The 22119-nt window shown below is 38.3% G+C and overlaps 2 protein-coding genes and 1 pseudogene across 2 annotated transcripts; all 3 read left to right on the top strand.

Annotated features, from left to right (window-relative positions):
• The first annotated feature begins 959 nt into the window (after positions 1 to 959).
• LOC136254985 (arrestin domain-containing protein 3-like) lies at positions 960 to 2121 on the top strand (annotated as a pseudogene).
• Positions 2122 to 9182: 7061 nt separating this feature from the next.
• Positions 9183 to 10815, top strand: LOC136255789 (arrestin domain-containing protein 3-like). The gene has a single exon (XM_066048682.1). The coding sequence runs from the start codon at positions 9439 to 9441 to the stop codon at positions 10660 to 10662; it is 1224 nt and encodes a 407-aa protein (XP_065904754.1). The 5' UTR covers positions 9183 to 9438; the 3' UTR covers positions 10663 to 10815.
• Positions 10816 to 16501: 5686 nt separating this feature from the next.
• LOC136256125 (arrestin domain-containing protein 3-like) lies at positions 16502 to 17957 on the top strand. The gene has a single exon (XM_066049064.1). It carries the CDS (start codon positions 16558 to 16560, stop codon positions 17809 to 17811), a length of 1254 nt encoding a protein of 417 aa, XP_065905136.1. The 5' UTR covers positions 16502 to 16557; the 3' UTR covers positions 17812 to 17957.
• The last annotated feature ends 4162 nt before the right edge of the window (positions 17958 to 22119 follow it).

The raw sequence follows: 22119 nt of genomic DNA, 5'->3' as shown, positions 1-22119 counted from the left end.
GTAATGAGAGTAACTTCAGATTGTATCAGATCTCAGCTATCTTTGTATACTTTGTGGTGAGCAAATATGTTTCACCTATTGCACACTTCTCAATACAATGGTGTATACCTATAGGCAAGAGGCTATGTCAAGTAAGTGAAAACATCAAGTTAACAACTTATAAAGGTAAACAACTAAAGTGGAGGTGCCGCAATGATGCAACAATACCTAAGGTGGAGTTGTGGTTTCAATTATGGTATTGTTATGCCGACTTTGAAGTGGTTTATACTTTTGAGCTGATGACACAGCCATCAGAAGATTGCTCTGGAGCTGAAAATCGCTAACCCGAGCGAAGTAACTACGCACTTTAAAGTAAGCACCAGTGACTACCTTCCACCCGACAGTACGTTTTTTAAAGTTTTAAAGCATTCTACATACATTATAAGGCTTGAAAAGATTACAAAACAACACAAAACTTACTTATATGTAACGCGCACGATAAAACTAAGATTTTCATGATGATCAACGTGTGGACAAACCCCACAGTGATTTTCGTCCTCATTGGAGCTTGGACGACGGAGCAATCCCAAGTTAAATACGAGTTGTTATTTTGTGCCAAGGTTCTATTGGGGAATATACGGAGAATTTTTTTATTAAAAAATCTCGGATACTGGAATGCCTATTTAAAGAGGTGGTCTTGTAAAAAGTTGACTATTAGTCATAAATAAACTGCATGTTACGTGAGCTCGCAAGTGAGACGGCGACAACTTCAGATACATGAAAAGGTAGTAGCGGCATGAGCTTTTATTCTTCTTAGCTCCTACAAATTTTCAACACCCTGGCTTTTGGGTTTACCTGCATTACAAGAACACGTGATGCAGCATAATTAATGTGCCCTGCCTCATATTATCACTCGCAGCTCAGTCAGTAACTGATAACACTTAATCCCAGTAGTCTCAGCGCATTGTGCATTGTGGCAGATGGGAAGACCAAAGACCTTCACTATCAATCTAGTTGGAAACAATGCAGTGTACTTTGCAGGATCAGATGTCAGTCGAAGGGAGCGTACTCTTAGAATTATCAGAACCGAAGAAAATGCAGGAAATTGTAATCGTTTTGTCTGGAAAAGCCAAAGTTAGCTGGTCAGAAACATACACTGCAGGTTCAAGTACCTACGTTATCACCTTCTCTGATACTGAACCATTCTTTGATGATATGACGTCACAATTATTGGGTAATGGCAGAGATTCTCTAGAAGTAGCTGCTGGCAAGTATGAATATCCTTTCAAATTTCAGCTGCCTTCTGATATAGTGTTACCTACATCTTTTGAGAGTCCCACTGGTTACATTCGGTATGCACTAACTGCAACCATATCATGATGGAAAGTTAACCACACTGCAAAGGTTGCCATTAGTGTCAATGAAGTAGTTGACATCAACACACCCCAACTAACAACTGCATTTTCAAGTTCCAATGAGAAGTCATTGTGTTGTCTTTGTTGTACTTCTGGTTCCATCTCACTATAGACAGAGGTGGATATATATTGTCCTGGAGAGTCAATTGCTATCAGTACAGAAGCAGAGAGTCATAGCAGCAGAAGAATAAATGTTGTACGAGCCACTTTAAAGCAAGAAGCATCTTACTATGCCAAAGGAAAGTCTTGTTCAAGTAAAAAAGTTGTTCAGAGAATTGAAGGTCCCAGCCTTGCTGCATGAAGCACATCAAGTTGGAGTAATGAATTGTTACCCATTCCAGCTACCTCCCCTACCATTGCTAGTTGTCATGTATTAAAGTTGTCATACCATCTGACAGTGACACTTGCAGTACCTGGTACCATTGACCTCCATGTTACTATCCCAGTTATTATAGGAAAAGTGCCATTTAGGGGACAGCCTCAGGTGACATACAACAGGAATTCCTACATGCATCCTCTATATCCTCCAAAACCATTTACTGAGAGTCCTCCTTCCCCAATGCCACAGGCGTTGACTTACTCAGTTGCTCACCCACCAGTATATATTGGAGATGACAATTACACCATAGGGGAGACACAGTATGCCCCAGTGTATGGTTTTGTAACTGATTATCAGCTTGCTCCACCACCGTGTTATTCTGAAGCAGTTGCTAGTGATGGGAGATGATTCAGAAGAAAATAACCTGTAATCAGATATTTGTGCAACTAGCCTGAGTTAGGCAGCACTAATATTTATTAAACTTAGTCCTTTTACTTTACCTCATCTAGTGCTATTTTCTCACTTGTGTTTATGATGCATACGTTTAACAGTAGATCCTGTTTTGTCACAGTGTGTAAAAATATATCTAAAGCAGCCACCAGCCGAAAGTTTGGTCTAAGGTTATCACTTTAGACTGCATGGTTCCACTGTAATTAAATTATCTAATCCAAAACAGCCAAGCTGTAAAAATAGTGTGCGGCCCTCAGAAAGGCTATGGTGAAAAAAGATGTGAAATCCAAGGTGGCGGCCAAGAAATGGCTGTGATGGTAGGTTAATGGTAAAAATTTTAATAATGACAATTCAGGTAAATTTTGTGAAGCGGCACAAAAATTCACCTGAATTGTCGTTATTAAAATTTTTACCATTAACCTACCATCACAGCCATTTCTTGGCCGCCACCTTGGATTTCACATCTTTTTTCACCATAGCCTTTCTGAGGGCCGCACACTATTTTTACAGCTTGGCTGTTTTGGATTAGATTTCATTTCTTTTTGTATTTGTATACCCAAAGCCGGCCTATGGCCAGCTTTGGGAATTTTTTAACCTATGTTTTTTTCTTTACTACAGGAAGAAGAAAAGATGAAGTAAATGTACAAATTATATATATGTGACCGGATTTGCGAAAAGGGGTCTTCCACACACATCCAATTTACGAACTTTGGCAGTTCATAATGTCAGATAGGAAAATAGTATCGCCTTGAAATTTGGACAGTGATGAGTAACAACATAGGTTAATGCATGAACAAAATTTCAGGTTAGTATCTTCTTTGAGCACAAAGGTATGGTCATTCAAGTTCATAGAATTGGATGTGTGTGGAAGACCCTTTTTCGTAAATCCGGTCACATATAATACATATGTGACCGGATTTGCGAAAAGGGGCCTTCCACACATCCAATTTGCCAACTTTGACAATTGATAACTTCAGATTGGAAGGAGCTATTGCCTTGAAATTTGGGCAGTGGTGTTTTCTTTGCAGCTGAACTCTCTATATGATGGTTTCTTTGTAGCTGAACTCTCTACAAGGTAATTTCTTCTAGCTGATCTTTCTACAGGGTGATTTGTTTGTAGCTGAACTATCTACAAGGTAACTTCTTCTAGCTGATCTCTCTACAGGGTGATTTGTTTGTAGCTGAATTCTGTACAGGTGATTTGTTTGCAGCTGAGCTCTTTACGGTTTCTTTGTAGCTGAACTCTCTACAAAGTAACTTCTTCTAACTGATCTTTCTACAGGGTGATTTGTTTGTAGCTGAACTATCTACAAGGTAATTTCTTCTAGCTGATCTCTCTACAGGGTGATTTGTTTGTAGCTGAATTCTGTACAGGTGATTTGTTTGCAGCTGAGCTCTTTACAGAATGGTTTCTTTGTAGCTGAACTCTCTACAAGGTAAACTTTCTAGCTGATGTCTCTACAAGGTGACTAGTTTGTAACTGAACTTTCTACAAGGTGACTTCTTCTAGCTGATCTTTCAATAGGGTGATTTGTTTGTAGCTTCACTCTCTACAAGGTAACTTCTTCTAGCTGATCTCTCTACAGGGTGATTTGTTTGTAGCTGAATTCTGTACAGGTGATTTGTTTGCAGCTGAGCTCTTTACAGAATGGTTTCTTTGTAGCTGAACTCTCTACAAGGTAAACTTTCTAGCTGATGTCTCTACAAGGTGACTAGTTTGTAACTGAACTTTCTACAAGGTGACTTCTTCTAGCTGATCTTTCAATAGGGTGATTTGTTTGTAGCTTCACTCTCTACAAGGTAACTTCTTCTAGCTGATCTCTCTACAGGGAGATTTGTTTGTAGCTGAACTCTCTACAGGTGATTTGTTTGTAGCTGAATTCTGTACAGGTGATTTGTTTGCAGCTGAGCTCTTTACAGAATGGTTTCTTTGTAGCTGAACTCTCTAAAAGGTAACTTCTTCTAACTGATCTTTCTACAGGGTGATTTGTTTGTAGCTGAACTATCTACAAGGTAATATCTTCTAGCTGATATCTCTACAGGGTGATTTGTTTGGAGCTGAATTCTGTACAGGTGATTTGTTTGCAGCTGAGCTCTTTACAGAATGGTTTCTTTGTAGCTGAACTCTCTACAAGGTAATTTCTTCTAGCTGATCTCTCTACAGGGAGATTTGTTTGTAGCTGAACTCTATACAAGGTAACTTTTCTAGCTGATGTCTCTACAAGGTGACTAGTTTGTAGCTGAACTCTCTACATGGTGGTTTCTTTGTAACTGAAATTTCTACAAGGTGACTTCTTCTAGCTGATCTTTCAATAGGATGATTTGTTTGTAGCTTCACTCTCTACAAGGTAACTTCTTCTAGCTGATCTCTCTACAGGGAGATTTGTTTGAAGCTGAACTTTCTAAATGATGGTTTCTTTGTAGCTGAACTCTCTACAAGGTAATTTCTTCTAGCTGATCTCTCTACAGGGAGATTTGTTTGCAGCTGAACTATCTACAAGGTAACTTCTTCTAGCTGATCTCTCTACAGGGAGATTTGTTTGTAGCTGAACTCTCTACAGGTGATTTGTTTGAAGTTGAACTTTCTAAATGATGGTTTCTTTGTAGCTGAACTCTCTACAAGGTAATTTCTTCTAGCTGATCTCTCTACAGGGAGATTTGTTTGTAGCTGAACTATCTACAAGGTAACTTCTTCTAGCTGATCTCTCTACAGGATGATTTGTTCGTAGCTGAATTCTGTACAGGTGATTTGTCTGCAGCTGAACTCTTTACAGAATGGTTTCTTTGTAGCTGAACTCTCTACAAGGTAATTTCTTCTAGCTGATCTCTCTACAGGGAGATTTGTTTGTAGCTGAACTATCTACAAGGTAACTTCTTCTAGCTGATCTCTCTACAGGGTGATTTGTTCATAGCTGAATTCTGTACAGGTAATTTGTTTGCAGCTGAGCTCTTTACAAAATGGTTTCTTTGTAGCTGAACTCTCTACAAGGTACTTTCTTCTAGCTGATCTCTCTACAGGGAGATCTTATCTACAAGGTAACTTCTTCTAGCTGATCTCTCTACAGGGTGATTTGTTCATAGCTGAATTCTGTACAGGTAATTTGTTTGCAGCTGAGCTCTTTACAAAATGGTTTCTTTGTAGCTGAACTCTCTACAAGGTAACTTCTTCTAACTGATCTTTCTACAGGGCAATTTGTTTGTGGCAGAATTTTATACAGGGTGATTTCTTTGCAGCTGAACTCTCTACATGGTGGTTTCTTTGTAGCTGAACTCTCTACAAGGTAACTTCTTCTAGCTGATCTCTCTACAGGGTGATTTGTTTGTAGCTGAACGATCTACAAGGTAACTTCTTCTAGCTGATCTCTCTACAGGGTGGTTTCTTTGTAGCTGAACTCTCTAAAAGGTAACTTCTTCTAACTGATCTTTCTACAGGGCGATTTGTTTGTGGCTGCATTTTCTACAGGGTGATTTCTTTGCAGCTGAACTCTCTACATGGTGGTTTCTTTGTAGCTGAACTCTCTACAAGGTACTTTCTTCTAGCTGATCTCTCTACAGGGAGATCTTATCTACAAGGTAACTTCTTCTAACTGATCTTTCTACAGGGCAATTTGCTTGTGGCAGAATTTTATACAGGGTGATTTCTTTGCAGCTGAACTCTCTACGTGGTGGTTTCTTTGTAGCTGAACTCTCACCAAAGTAATTTCTTCTAGCTGATCTCTCTACAGGGTGATTTGTTTGTAGCTGAACTCTCTACAAGGTAACTTCTTCTAGCTGATGTCTCTACAAAGTCACTAGTTTGTAGCTGAGCTCTCTACATGGTGGTTTCTTTGTAACTGAACTCTCTACAAGGTGACCTCTTCTAGCTGATCTTTCTACAGGGTGATTTGTTTGAAGCTGAACTCTCTACAAGGTAACTTCTTCTAGCTGATCTCTCTACAGGGAGATTTGTTTGTAGCTGAACTCTCTACATGATGGTTTCTTTGTAGCTGAACTCTCTACAAGGTAACTTCTTCTAGCTAATCTCTCTACAGGGAGATTTGTTTGTAGCTGAACTCTCTACATGATGGTTTCTTTGTAGCTGAACTCTCTGCAAGGTAACTTCTTCTATTGATCTCTCCACAGGAAGATTTGTTTGTAGCTGAACTCTGTACATGGTGGTTTCTTTGTAGCTGAACTCTATACAAGGTGATTTTTTCTAGCTGAACTATCCATTTCCATAGTTGCATGAACTCCCTACAAGGTAACTTCTTCTAGCTGATCTCTCTACAGAGTGACTTGTGTGTAGCTGATCTCTATACATGTTTCTTGTTTCTAGCTGATCTCTTGAATTCTCTTCAGGGTGACTGCTCTATTAGGATGACTGCTCTATTAGGATGACTGCTCTATTAGAGTATCTCGATCTCGCACTTGCTGCACCAAGTTGGATTTCGTGTTATAACTCCGTGGCTTTAAGTCTGATTCTTCTACACCATTGATGAGCCTTTCTAAGATGATTACTCCATCTGTACAACGATTTTCAAAGCATTACCCCAAGCGGTTTATCTGGTAGGCGTGGCAAGCAGTCGTTATTTTTATTAGCTAATCTCGATTGCGTAATTGTTACACACTGTTGGTTTTTTCGTTCTATCTTCCTGTTTTTTAGCTCGATTTCTTTCAAACCACAAAAGGTTTGAGGTTCAATAGTTAACCTATTCACTCACCGATTTTCAGCTTCTTCCCATACGCGGTTTACCCTGTAGGCGTGACAACATATTGGTGTTAATTTTCGTGAATAATCGCTCATAACTCTTTGCCTGTTTATCGTATTCCAGCCACAGTTGGTACCGAGATGCGCCTTTATATCCCCCTTCTGTGTGCCAAATTTCTAGGCAATCGGATATGGCGTTCGAGTTTTATAGCAATTTTTGTAAGTGTGCGACAAGAAAAAGAAAAATAAGAAGAAGAAAAAAAACGAAGAAACTGAGCCAATTTTTGAAGTCGCATATCTCGGGAACGCGCGAAGCGATTTCGCTCAAATTTGGAATGTGGAGTGCTGCAGTTGGAGGGAATGTCCACAGCAAAAATCGTCTTGTTTCATCAAGGAAGCACAGAGCTACGGAGGTGCGAAAATTGCATTTTCTTTCTTCCTGTCAATATACTCACGGGTGTTACGCGCCGGCTTCTTGGGCCGCACGACACACTACCGTGTGTCTTGATTCACAAACACAATATCAAAGATTTGACAATATAAAATTTGATGAATTGAACGATCAGTATATTAATGAGTAAATTTTTGGCTAAAATAATGCTTCAATATACTGTATTGGAGAATGCATTAATGTGAAAATTAATTATGGGAGGGAAATCATTAATGAATTGTGAAATCCAGTCATACATGTCTGTGAGTTTTGTGTACATACATTTATTGCTTGTACTGGGTGACCGTCTTGCACCGGAAACAGCCAGACAGCCACTATTCCAGCCAATTTTGGATAATTGTGGTATACAGATTAACTTGTAACAAAGAGGCCCTAGCTACTTCTTATTACAGGTGATATGTGGGAGGGTAAGATAGTAGATTATTTGTGGGAAAATTATGTACTACATTGTATGTAATAGTTGGAATAGTTACATACCCTTGAATCACCATGCAATTGATATATATATAGGTATGAATCATTCCTTATTTGCTACTGTATATGGAGTCTACGTAGAGTGTATGTTTGAATTACCAGTGGTACCTGCATAGGTATCGCAGGCAATGTTGGTACCTTTATACTGAAAGATAATTGTGCCATTTGCTGTGTATGTATATATTTTGCTCCATCATTCTTTAGTCACAAATCACATTCAAAACTTAGGAGAACGTTAAAATTATACCTATGTTATAAAGGTTCTGAAAGTTCTAGCTTATGTAGCAACGTTTAATAACAGAAGTATACATACATCCACATACCACAATATTTGATTGATTTTGTATAGACATGGAAATATCATGAGCATGCATGATGTTCTCTGGAAAAAGAACTATGATTACTGCCGTATTCAATATAACTTGAAGAAGTAAGAGTTATGGTGTGTGCTTGTTTACACCAGCTTTGCTGTTTTCTTAAGCTTGCTAAGGAAATTAAAATATTGGTAAGGATACTCCAGTTATATCTAGATATTTAATCACATTCTGTGTACACAAGTCTACGATTGTAGACAAAACTCAGATGTCGTTTTTATAATGTTGTTAAATGATGAATCATTTGCTCTGTGTGTACTGGAGTTTCACATGGCTTGACCAGAAAACTGGTCCACTGGACTTCAAGGAATTAAGAAGTACTACTGAATTCATACATGTATTTTTACCTATCTATATGTAATTTATGCACATCACCACATATACAAACAGTGCAGCTGACTGTTTGATTGTATGTGCATAAAGGAAGCTACCAGTTCCATACACTGTGACGAGTTCAGCCCATCATTGTTGTGAACAGTGCTAGTGTTATCCACTATCCCAACTGGTGTTACTTGTCATGTGACAGCATACTTGAATTAAGCTGGAGTCTTGTGATGGAGGGAGTAGAGTTGTGTGCATGTGTGACTATAATATTATACACTACACACTCACTCTACCTATTAAGTAAAGAGCATCATTTACAAACAGTGGAATTAACTACCTCCATCCTGTTAGATGTGATAAAGATTTTGCAATAATTAGTTGAATAGCTAACTACCCCCCTTCCCTCCCTCCTCCCCAGTGATATTTGCTGGTGTATACACAAAACTATGCCGGTATGACTGTGGTCCAGGGATACGACCTCCAGGGGCTACCGGATTTTTGCAATATAAAGGCTTTAAAATGGTGGCTTAAAATTGATGCTAAATGCATGTACTAAATCTATAGCTACTAACAAATGCCAATGCAACTTTCCCCCCAAGACTTCAACACTTACATTTTTCAACACCGCACTCTCCAGAGAATCACCTCCCAATGCATGTAACTACCATTGTGTTGTAGCTTTTCCATTATCTTACTTCCTGATGTGCCCCTCCCCCTGCTTGGTTCCGCCCCTGTTTACCGAGTGTAAGCCATGGATCTCGGCATAGATCTATGATGGATAATCGCTGGAATCATAGACAATATATACCTTACCCTAGAATCGAAGCTGGAACTTTCAATTATCCAGAGTTTGACGGCGAAACTCCAACATTCTTATCACGTGCCAAGGCACGGCACGTGACAACGACCTTGATCGCATGGGGACCGGAGACCAGACTATAGAGAAAGATGTCGAGGTGTAGAAAATGGGAAGGCCCAAAATATTCGCTATCACACTGGATGGAAACAACCCTGTGTATTTCGCGGGGTCAACGATTGAAGGAAATGTCATCCTGGAACTGTCCCAACCGAAGGTAATGCAAGGAATCTCAATTGTACTGTCTGGACTAACCTACGTTCACTGGACTGAAGAACGTCATCGTGGGACAAGAGAAACCGGACGAATTGAGATTGTACACTACTCTGATTCTGAAACGATCTTGAACCGTATGTCAACACACTTATGGGGCAATGGTAAAGATTCTCAAGAGCTAGCTGCTGGCAGGTACGAGTTTCCATTTAAATATCAACTTCCTTATAATGTGGCATTACCAACGTCTTTTGAGAGTCAATATGGCTACATTAGGTATACACTGACTGCTACCATATTACGGTCATGGAAACATAACCACACTACGAAGAGAGCTATAACCATCAATGAAACGGTAGACATCAACACACCCTACCTAACAGCTCCATTGTCAGGTTCCAATGAAAAGACATTGTGTTGTCTTTGTTGTGCTTCTGGTCCCATCTCGCTGTCAGTCACTATAGACAGAGCTGGATATTGTCCTGGAGAGTCAATCGCTATCAGTACAGAAGCTGAGAATCATAGCAACAGAAGAGTGGCAGTAGTACAAGCTAGTTTGATTCAGATAGTAGTGTATTTTGCTTGTGGGCATTCTCGTACTTCTTCTCGTATCGTTCAAAGAATTCAGGGTCCTGGCATTGAGGAAGGCGACATGTCAAATTGGCATAATGAATTGTTACCCATCCCAGCCACAGTTCCTAGCATAGGCAGCTGCCGAATATTAAAGTTGTCTTACGTTTTGCAGGTAACACTTGCATTGCCACGTGCCATTGATCTTAATGTAATCTTGCGTCCTATTACAATTGGAAATGTGCCGTTTAAAGGGGATGAAGCTGCTGCCAATAGTTGCTGGTACCCTCTTATAAGAAATCCACCAGCACAAACTTATGTACCTCCTCCATATCCTCCTAAGCCTCTGACTGAGACTGCTCCCTCCCCAGTGCCTGTAATGTTGACTTACTCTGCTGCTCATCCACCAGTGTATATTGGAGATGACAATTACACCATGGGGGAGACACAGTATGCCCCAGTGTATGGTTTTGTAACTAATTATCAATTTGCTCCGCCACTGTCTTATTCTGAAGCAGTCACTAAAGTGATGAGTGGTGAAGAAATGTAGGCAGTGGATTCAATTAATATTGCCATTATAATATAACTTTATGCACTGGTTTTGTAATATACAGCAGTTTTATAGACACAGAGACATGAGGTGAAGTTGCATCATTTTTGTTATATTCTGTGTAGAATTTGAAAAAGCAGCATATATTCTCCATATTGTCAACTAGCAGCTATACGAAGCAGTTAAATGCATACACATGATTTAGGCAATAGTTTACAAGATATTTTGTGGAGGGGAATGGATGACATTTGGCCCTTGTAAAATAGGCCTTTAAAAACTCAAATTTTGTAGGTATATCAATATTCACATTTTGCAGTCCCCATGAATTAAGGAGGTGGCTGCATGCATTAGACAGGTCACTTTATGCACTCGTGCATGTCTAGTATATATGGGTGACCTTAATGTAAGTGACCATGTTTCATTGTAAGTCTGTCATAAGAATGATACCAATTTTCTACCAACAACTGCCTATGTAGACTCTGACACTCTGCAGCTTTAGTGTCTACATGGAAATAATACCCAACCTACCTTATTTTCCTCTTTGTATGTATTAGTGATGCCATGATATGAAAATTATCGTGATATCATGATAGTCACAATATATTAAACTAATTGAATATGTTAATGTTTTCACAAGACAAGTTTTATTCAGTGAATTCATTACGATGATTTGACGAAGTTCACACTTGACTTTTATGCATCACCACATATTGCCAGAGAAATATCCTCATATTTTGCAAATATCAAGTCACTTTTCACTAAATAGTTTGTGTTTTTTTATATCACGATGTAGATTTTTCTCTATCATGATTATTATGAAATGCTTCTATCACAATTATTGCGATATACAATATATCGTGGCATCACTAGTGTGTATACATGTTGTTGAATTACAGTAAGTCAGACTCAGCTCAACAGCATGTATATAGGTATACATACTATTTGATTTTGAAATGTTTAGTGGGTCAGGCAGTATTACAGGTATTTGCACTATTAAGGGGACTCAGCTCCACTGTACATACTATATTTAGTTCATTGATCTCTCTCTATATATATATGTGTGTGTGTGTGTATATATATTATTTGCTATGCCAAATAGCATTACCCTATCATGGAGCAATGCAACTATTGTTCTATTACCAAAAACTGATAGCTGGTTTAATATTGATATGAATTCATGCTATTTTTTTGAAGCCATCAAATGAGATGAAGTGTTAAATAATACGTATACGATTCCTCTGTCACATGTGACCGTAAAGACCAAAGTCAAAGTAGGCATGGCAAGGATGGATACAAAAATGAAGCAATTAAAACAACAGCTATGTGTTACTTTAACATAGCAACATTAAATGTTGCTTGGGTTTCAAAAAGTAATGGACTGTTTGTCAAGTTAACTAACGTTAGAAACTGTTTAGAAGCAAAATGAATTTGGTAGCTCTGTACTAGCTTCCAAACATGCATGCACATAACTAGGAGAAATTTGTAATGCTTTTCCTTTGTATCTTTTGCAAAGGAGATGCTGCATACGCACTTGCATGTGAATATGCTTATGTTTTGAAAATAAGCCCATATGCTTTTAAACAGTACTGAAAATCCACCCTATTATGCTCAAAATTATGCTTTCAAAATCAAGATTATGCTCTAGAGTTGGCTGTTTTATTATATTAGAGAATATCACCCTTTCTTGACTGCTGTATTAGAGTAAATGACTGCTATATTAGAGTATATCGATCTTAGTATTATTTGCTACATACTACATCTTAATACTTTAAACATACCTGATTTTATAGAGTTTTTCAAATTGTATATAAAACCTATGTTCACTGTTCATTTTTGATTGTGGGATGTAAAGTTAGCTAACAGTATTAACCACAAATATTATAACGAACAGTGTACCAATGTAGATTTAACCATGTAGCTGGTCATCTAAACTTTACTATAGTAGACTTGACATTACACACTGAAATTACCAAATACATTAATTCAACATCCTAACTGCCCAGTTGTATTAGTTGTTTAGACTGATTTAGCCTACCCTGGTTGAAACCACCTTTAGATGGTCATTTTAACTGTAGTTTAAATTTACCCATGGAGGTTGTGTGTTCTACCACAGGAGTATAGACAGATTTTCTCTACATTTGACAGAGTTTCAATGTCTGGCTATACAAGGTTTATGTCTTTTTGTATGTCTCTTGTAGGGTATATAGTGATACTCTCAAGCTTTATATATTCCAGACAATCAGGCAATTTATTGTCATTATTATGGGCGGCTCATTATAATCATTCATTACAGCAATTGTACAGGAACTTGACTGACTTATTATAGAGTTAGCTGAATGCTCTATTAGAGCAATTTCAATCTGCTATTGATAGCTAACTATTCTGCTATTTCAAAGGATTAAAGCCCTCTTCCCTGACATTGAGGTGCATGGGTCTTCAGCCCCTTCTTACCTGCCTTCCTTTATGCTTAGCTATGTAAGCAAGTTAGTTTATAACTGACATACTATATCATTAAACACTGAAATAATGGTGAAAACTTACATGATGTCATAATAACCAAATTTAGGTGATGAGAGATAGCAATGTGGGCGGAGGATCTGAAACATAAACTGTTCTAGGGTAGCTATGATGTATAGTGTGTACACCATTACAAATGGGACCATTGATACTCAATTAAGTTCTCCAAATTTCATGGTGTCCCTTTCGAGGAGTAGTTAATAAAATTGGTCTATGAGTGTTGTATTATAGTTTACATGTGGAATAGAATTTTGCAAAAAAATTGACACCATATAGTAGTAATAAAGTGATTGAAAATTGAACAAATTATGCACTATATTGAGTAGTTTATTCTGTGCACTACCAGTTGTTGACCATGCATGGAACGATAATCATGAGATCATGACAACTGGCTGGGAGACATCACGCTTAAAATAAAGTGGCAAATTTAGTATAATGTTGGAGATACTGCAACAGTGAGTAATTGAAGTATCCAGAACACTCAAAACAGTCTATGTATTCCTATATATACTATGGCTAAAAAATTATCAAATTATGTCTTTTCGGCAAGCCACAAGCCTATATTTCATGCTTTTCCAGCACTTACATAGCTACATCACTATGCTATACATCATGGGTGGCTAGCCACCCACTTGAATCATTAACTGGCAACTGAAATGAAACTGTGCAACAGAAACCATGTAGCCAGGAAGCCTTTCACTAGTCTAGCTTTGTGTGGAGGTGGAAACTACTGAACCACCCCCACAACTACTGAACCACCCCCACAAAAACCATTTTCCAGGCCCGCTTTCATTGATATGTTTGTAACATACAATTACCACTGTACCATGTCATTTCCATGTTGTAGTCATTTTTGGTAAGTTATCTGTTTTAACCTGCTCTGTATAAATACGCTGTAGCTTGTGCCATTGTCAGTGATGTCTCTTGAGTGTCTACATCTGGAGTAGTAAAGCTCTCTACAAGCTATCAGTCAAGAAAATTACTGAAAGCAGTATTGACTGAGGGTATTTTATTAATTGATGCTACCAAAGCTTTTAATTCTCTGAATAGAGCTGTGGCTTTATATAACATTCAGCATCTGTGTTCATCATTTTCTATCATTCTGATAAATACCTATCAAAGCCCAGCTTGTCTTTATGTTGATGGTGATGTTCTTTACTCGGAAGAAGGGACAACTCAAGGTGACCCTCTTGCAATACCATTCTACTCTCTTGCCACAGTACCCTTGATTCGGAAATTATAACTGCTTGTGTTATTCAGGTGTGGTATGCAGATGATGCTGCGGCTTGTGGTAAGATATCTGATCTTTGAGAATGGTGGAACCAAGTGTCTTCATTGGGTCCTTCCTTAGGTTATTTTCCAAATGCAAATAAGACCTGGCTTGTCACTAAACAACAGTACTGTTCTATTGGTAGGGAGATATTTTGTGATGTTACTGTAAATGTAATGCACTTGTCAATTTCATGCCCACCCCCCCCCCCCCCCCCCCACCCCCGGGGAGGGTGGGGGAATGCAGGGGATTTGACAAGTCATAGTGTCAAATTCCCCACTACTGGGGCAAAATCGGCTGTCAAATCCCCACTATGTCCCCACCCCCTAGTAGGGGATTTGACAACACCTCAAGGATAACTAAGCGCATATTTCATGCATGCGACTAGTAATTAACAGTGATATACACCTGTAGCTAGTAAAATTATAGTGAGCCGGTGCGATTTTATTGTTTAGAACTACAACTACCGAAAATAGGTCAGTGAATTGGACAATTGTCAATTTCCCCAGGGGTGGGGACAAGAAGCAATGTCAAATCCCCACTTGGGGTGTGGGGATGCCCAGGGGTGGGGGGGTGGGGCATGAAATTGACAAGTGCATAACATCTGATGGTAGACCTCATCTGGGTGCTCCAGTTGGTACAACTGAGTATGTGGAGAAATTTACTATGGATAAGATTGACTGCTGGATTTCTGAAATTGACAAACTTTCTTCTGTTACAATCTCCCAGCCACATGCCGCTTACACTTCTTTCACTCATGGTTTAATTAGTAGGTGGCTGTATGTATCGTTTCTGACATTTCATCTTCTTTCCACAAACTTGAGAAGGCATTGTTGACAAAGTTCATACCAGCCTTGACTGATCTTGACTCTCCTGGTACACTACAACATTCGCTACCAACATTCACTTTTTGGCTTGGGAATTGTTACTCCTGATTCTTTGTCACCTGCTGAATTCTCAGCCTCACTGTATGTTACAGCATCATTACGAGTGCACATCCTGCCACAGAATTTCAATTATGGAGCAAATATTAGATGTTAGTCAGCTTCACGTAAGATGGAAATCAAGGAATCTAAGATGCTGAATTTGTCCACACTTTCAAAGGAGCTGCTCCTTCAGCTTACAACTAGGCTTCAGATGGCTGTTGGTTTGGCACAAGAAAAGGGTGCCTCTAGCTGGCTCACAGCTTTACCTGTACAGGAACAAGGCTTTTCTCTACATAAGACAGCTTTTCGAGATACTCTTGCATTGTGGTATGGTTGGCTGCCCACCCGAACACCATCTCACTGTACATGTGGTTGTACATTCTCTGTTGATCATGCATTGTCATATCCAAAGGGTGGGTTTCCCTCAATACGACACAATGAGGTGAGGGATCTAACTGCTGAGCTTTTAACTGAGATGTGTCATGATGTAGAGGTTGAACCTCCCCCCACTGGATGATGAGACTTTTAAATATAAAACAGCTAATGTTGAGGATGGTGCATGTTTGAATATTTTAATGAATGGTTTTTGGGGCGGCCATTTTGAGAAGTGCTACATTGATATCAGAGTTTTCAATCCACAGTATATAGCAACTTCCAACAGAGGATCCAAATCAAGCTACAGGAGGCATGAATCTTTGAAGAAGAGAGCTTATGAGTCATGACTCCGAGAAGTGGAACACAGTATATTTAGTGTTTTCTGCTACAGGAGGAATGGGTCATGAAGCCACTGTATTTTACAAGAAACTGGCCAGTTTACTTCTGAAAAATGGAAAGAACCATATGCAGCTGTTTTGGGATGGATTAGATGTTGTTTATCTTTTGTCTCCTTCATTCAGCAATTCAGTGTATTAGAAGAGCAAAATCCTCACACGGTCACTTTGTAAAGTGCGCTCCAGTGGACATGTGCTCGAGTGGACATAGTTCATTTGCAGACTCAGTTTTGTAATTGATTTTAATTTATGTCTAATGTATGTATGTGAAAACTATTATTTTTAAAAAAAGTAGACCGCTATTGAGCTGACTCAGCGTATAGTAAGGCGATAAAGCCACTAAACCGCAGTGAAGTCCTGCGTCACGTGAGAGGAAACTAGGGCGGTGGCGAGAAGTCCAGAGGAGTGAGAAATGGGAAAGCCGAAGATATTCGTTATAACCTTGGCAGGAAACAATCCAGTGTATTTCGCGGGGTCAAACATCGATGGAAATATTACCTTGGAACTATCCGAGCCGAAGAAAATGCAAGGAATATCGATCGTACTGTCCGGATTGGCCTACGTTCACTGGACGGAACAACGTACTACTGGGTCAGGAGATAACCGACGTACCGAGACCGTACACTACTCTGATTCTGAAACTATCTTGAACCCTGTGTCGATACAATTGTGGGGCAATGGTAAAGATTCTCAAGAACTAGCAGCTGGCAGGTACGAGTTTCCATTTAAATTTCAGCTTCCTTCTAACTTGGTGTTACCAACGTCTTATGAGAGTCACACTGGCTACATTAGGTATGCACTAACATCTACCATATCACGGTCGTGGAAATTTAACCACACCACAAAGAGAGCTATTACTGTTAATGAAATTGTTGACATCAACACACCCCAGCTAGCAACCCAACTGTCAAGTTCCAATGAGAAGACACTGTGTTGTCTTTGTTGTGCTTCTGGTCCTATTTCACTGTCGGTCACAACAGACAGAGGTGGATATTGTTCTGGAGAGTCAATTGCTATCAGTACAGAAGCTGAGAATCATAGCAACAGAAGAGTGACAGCTGTACGAGCTAGCTTGAAGCGGATAGTAGTCTACTATGCCCGAGGGCATTCTCGTGCTTTTACTAACGTCGTTCAGAGAATTGAGGGTCCCGGCATTGAAGCAGGTGGCACATCAAATTGGAGTAATGAATTATTACCCATCCCAGCCACAGTTCCATGCATTGGTAGTTGTCGTATTTTAAATTTGTCGTACGTTTTGAACGTAACCCTGGCACTACCGCGTGCCATTGACCTCCATGTTACCATACCAGTTACAATTGGAAATGTGCCATTTAGAGGAGGAGAAAGTGCTGCAAGCAGTTACCCACCAGTAGGAGGTCCACCAGCACAAAGTTCTTATCCTCCACCAGCTGCAGGTGGTGCTTATCTACCTCCGGCTGAAAATCCTTATCCACCACCTGGAACTGCTTATCCTCCACCGATTGTCAACTACTCTGCTGCTTACCCACCAGTATATATTGGAGATGACAATTACACCATGGGGGAGATACAGTATGCCCCAGTGTATGGCTTTGTAACTGATTATCGGTTTGCTCCACCGCCATCTTATTCTGAAGCAGTTGTTAAAGTGCAAGGGGGTGAAGAAGTGAAGGAAAGCCAATCCTAAAGAGACGTTTGTTTTCTCCTTTTATGACTGCTTGATGCATACAGTGTAGAGGTTTGCTTACAGTTTTTCCATATTGTGTACACAGAGATAGATGCAAGATATTTTTGATTTTGCAAGTTATAAAATTAATTGTTTTATTGATTTGAGCAATGAGTATGAGAACAATCCTGATAGCATATGTGGAACCAGAAGAATAAATGAATAAATATAAATTTCCCCATCTACATTGTTGCTACTGACTAAATTTCAAGCTATTCTATAGCTATGAATCATCAAAGATGGTATTTTGATCTGTATAAATCTGGTCACATATAGCAGCAGAATTATGATCTGAATAGTTTATAGCTATAGGAAAATCGGTCTGTGTATCTTATTCGGCAGGAAGCTATATGCACACAGTTGCAAGTACACTACAGCAGTACAGAGAATGATCTGAAAGGTAATACATTTATGACTGAATTTATCTGTTGTGCAATTTTCAGATATGCAGTCAAAATCTTTTTTACTCAATACAAATATGTGATTTTGATCTGTTTTCCAAGATTCATTTGCATTATAATATTATGGTTTTACAAGGGAATTTCAAACTTGGGTGGCATTTTGTCCTTGTAAACCTGACCTTTCTTCCTCAAATTCTATGGGTCAGTATCAGTAATTATTATGTCATACTCTTCAGATATATAACCAGAATTGGCACGTACTACTGCTGGGAAAATATTACCATGAAATTCCAATGCAATATATATGATCATGAAAACCCCAATATGAGAATTGCAATTGGTATTTTTCATGGGCAATGAAATATATCCATGAGAGGCATGGAATAAATTATAATATACCAAAGTTTTCATGGGTTTGTATGTATGAACAACCATAAAGCCACATCCATGATTATGAAAAAATACTTTCTGCAGGTTTTTGATGGATTTGACTTCACAGGTACTTCATGGGTTGTTCATTTCATGAAGAAGAAACGAGAATCAAGAAGTCAACATGGTGGTTTCCTGTTACACAGGCCTTCAGCAAGTATTCTTGTAGATTCTTAGTGAGATAGTGTTTATTCTTTTTTAAAAACTGACCATTAAATTAAGGTGTTGCTGATATTAGTTGAATGCAAAGGAATTAGTCCTAGATGCTTGCAGCTTGTCATCCAATCATGTATATTTATTCAAGCCATAGAAGAGATCTATTAAATAATATTAACTTACAAAACTCATGACTCATTCGTGCATTAATTTGTTCAATGCTTATCATGGGTATTTCCATGAAAAATAACAATTGCTATAGCTCTCATGTGTATAGTCATGGGATTTTCATAATTATCATTGGAATTTCATGGTAACATGAACAGCGTAATCTATTAGTTCACTAGTGTGGTAGAGGCCGGATGCACATTACATCAGGTCAATATTGATATAGAGGATGATATGGTTGGGTGGTTCTTCACTATAACTGGAATTAGTGGACAGTGGTTAGCACATCATTAATATCCCATTTATCTGCTGTATAGAGGGCTAGTATCAATGGCACTGGTATGTACAAAGCATACCTTAATGGATACACTGTTTACACATGGTACTGTGACACAATACCTTTCCTATCACTGTTAGACACATAAATTTAATTTAGTCTTATAAGCCAAACCAATTATTGATTCCCATTTCATTTAAAAAGATGCGGGTAGGTGAGTGGCTCTATTCATTATGGCTGAAAACGTGTTGCCCGTTTTGTGATGCCAGACTACTTTCACTTAACTGGCAATCCATCAGTAGACAGCATGAGGAATTGCGTTTAATTATGTTTTTCAAGATTGTTAACAAGCTTGTTGAATTACTTCACATTGGCATCCAGAGTCACTCATGGAAACAGTATCAAATTTGTAATGCCTTCAATCAATGTGAACCCTTACAAGTTTAGTTTCTTCCCAAGATCAATCAGCAAAATGAACAAATTACCCCCTTGTGATTGCTCCGTAGATTGTCTCAAGACCATGCTAAAATCAATGACTGAAATTTGTATTATACTAATTTATGAGGTTTATAATTAATAATATAACAATAATGTAATAACCTTTAGGCAAACACAAAAACCAAGAAAATATTACTGACATTTATGGAAATAGATAAAATTTTTGTGCACACAGAATGAAACGAGAAACAATGAATTAACAAGCTGGTTTCTGACTACCTGTTACACAAGGTTTCAGCAAGTATTCTAGCAGATCCTTAGTGACTATATTCAGCCTCCATGCTATACAAGCTCTTTTTGCTGCATTTATGTGATCCCTATAATGCATAGGATAGTAAATACATTATAGACATATAGTTAGGGTACTAACCTGAGACCTTTTTTTGTGCACTTTTGGATAAAAGCATGAAACTTGCCACTAGTTTGTATGTATCATAAAGGTTATTTTTTGATAGGGAGCCACCTCCTTTGGTGACCTTTACACCCAATTTAATGCTTTAAAATGGTCAGTTTTTCATCTGTCTCACCTATAAATGGTTCGAAATTCACAAACTTGGTATCAAATTAATGCTCTTGCTCTGAAGAGTACACTAACATTTAAAGAAACTCCATAGCTTTTACTATTGCAAATTAAGTTATAGCCATTTATAAAGCAAAAAGTAGCCTTATTTTCTCCCACCCACGCACACCATGCAGTATGGTACTTATACATAGTGCAGATTCATATTTCCAACATTATTATTATTAGATGCTGAGTTAGATATGTGATATCATTTACAATTGTAAGGTGGAGCCCCTATCATATAGTGACCACCTATGTTAAGAGACCACATTTCTATAAAAGCTAACTTCAAGACATAGAATGTACATTGTACAGTAAAACGCACTGCATACTTGTCTACATAAGATAAAACACTTGGCTAAATGGTGCTAATGCCTATGGAATATAAAATAGCCAGTAGCTACACTTAAGCATGCAGTATATGTTTAGTTGTCACCCCGGCTGTAACAATTCCCCATTCTATGTGTATCCTTAAGCGGTATATACAGTATACCAAGCATTATGTTGGTGTGTTGAGATTGGTAGTACAAGGAACTAGCATTAAGCAGTGCTTACTAACCTGGTGCAATAAGATAGTAAAGGAATTGGTAGTTTATTTACGATAGCAGTATAAACACCACTAGCCAAACAGCATTATAATATCTGCACATACTGATCACCCTTATTGACATTACACAGTAAACTGTACATTAAGAAAACTACTAAGTTACTACATTCCAGACAATTTATTTTAAAATGTAGAACAAAAATAGTCACTACTTAATTTTGGACAAAATTAATATTATGATTTTAAAACCTGCACCATGAACGGTACCTATATATGGGTATGTATGAGCAATATATCAATTTTACTTAGTTTAGTTGCCGGTGTAGAATTTTCCTATCATATCCGTATCACCCATTACTTTGCTCAAAAACCTGTGTGGGATGTTGGATTATCAAGCAATATCAAACAGACAAATTCTTATTTCATTGGTGCAGTAAACGGTGTCAGATTACAGAGATGCTCTGGATTAGATACAGGTGTTGAATTAGAGAGGTTTTACAGTAATAGCTTTAAAAAATATAATAAGAACAATGCTTATATAGTATGATATGCACTAATATACTGAGTTGCTATTGTATAGGATGGTTTCAAATAATTGTTCTCAGTGATAGATACTAAACATTAGTGATACTATATATTTGTGAGTTCATATAAAATCTAAATACTCTACAACAGAAATTTCTGCAAATGCAAACTTTAGTCTACAAAACACAAGCAATTGTCTTCACTATGATGATTCAATAAAAGTAGAATCCAGAAAGCTTAGTCGAAATGTGTGAATTCATACAAAAACATGCAGCTAAAATTTAGTGGATCAAGAATTTGCAAAATTCATGCAAATTGTACCTCGTACATAAACCCGCCATTCAGAATAATGACCTGCATGGCCATGTAACCCATGGCAGTCAATTGATCTATCCCTAAGTAGAGCCTATTTAACATGTCAAATTGTTATACAGAATAAGTACACTTTATGTAACAACATTAAACAAGGTGTAGGACCATGTGTCCTACAGACCTTCAGCACTTGTGCTGTTATAAATATACTAATGTCCATTTGGTTCCACCTGGGGTGCTTTGAGATAATAATAAGTCACTCTCTAGAGTTCCTATGGATACACATATATGAAATTGAACATCCTGGCTGCCTGGCAGACTCCTGTAAACGTTTGAGCGTTAATCGGATGGCTGCAGATTTGAGGCTGCAGCTGCCTAGGTCATTCCAGTCATG

This window comes from Dysidea avara, chromosome 5 (assembly GCF_963678975.1).
Source record: "Dysidea avara chromosome 5, odDysAvar1.4, whole genome shotgun sequence".
NCBI classification, from domain to species: domain Eukaryota; kingdom Metazoa; phylum Porifera; class Demospongiae; order Dictyoceratida; family Dysideidae; genus Dysidea; species Dysidea avara.
Note: the sequence above shows the minus strand (reverse complement) of the source record. Positions and strands in the feature narration are given on the sequence as shown.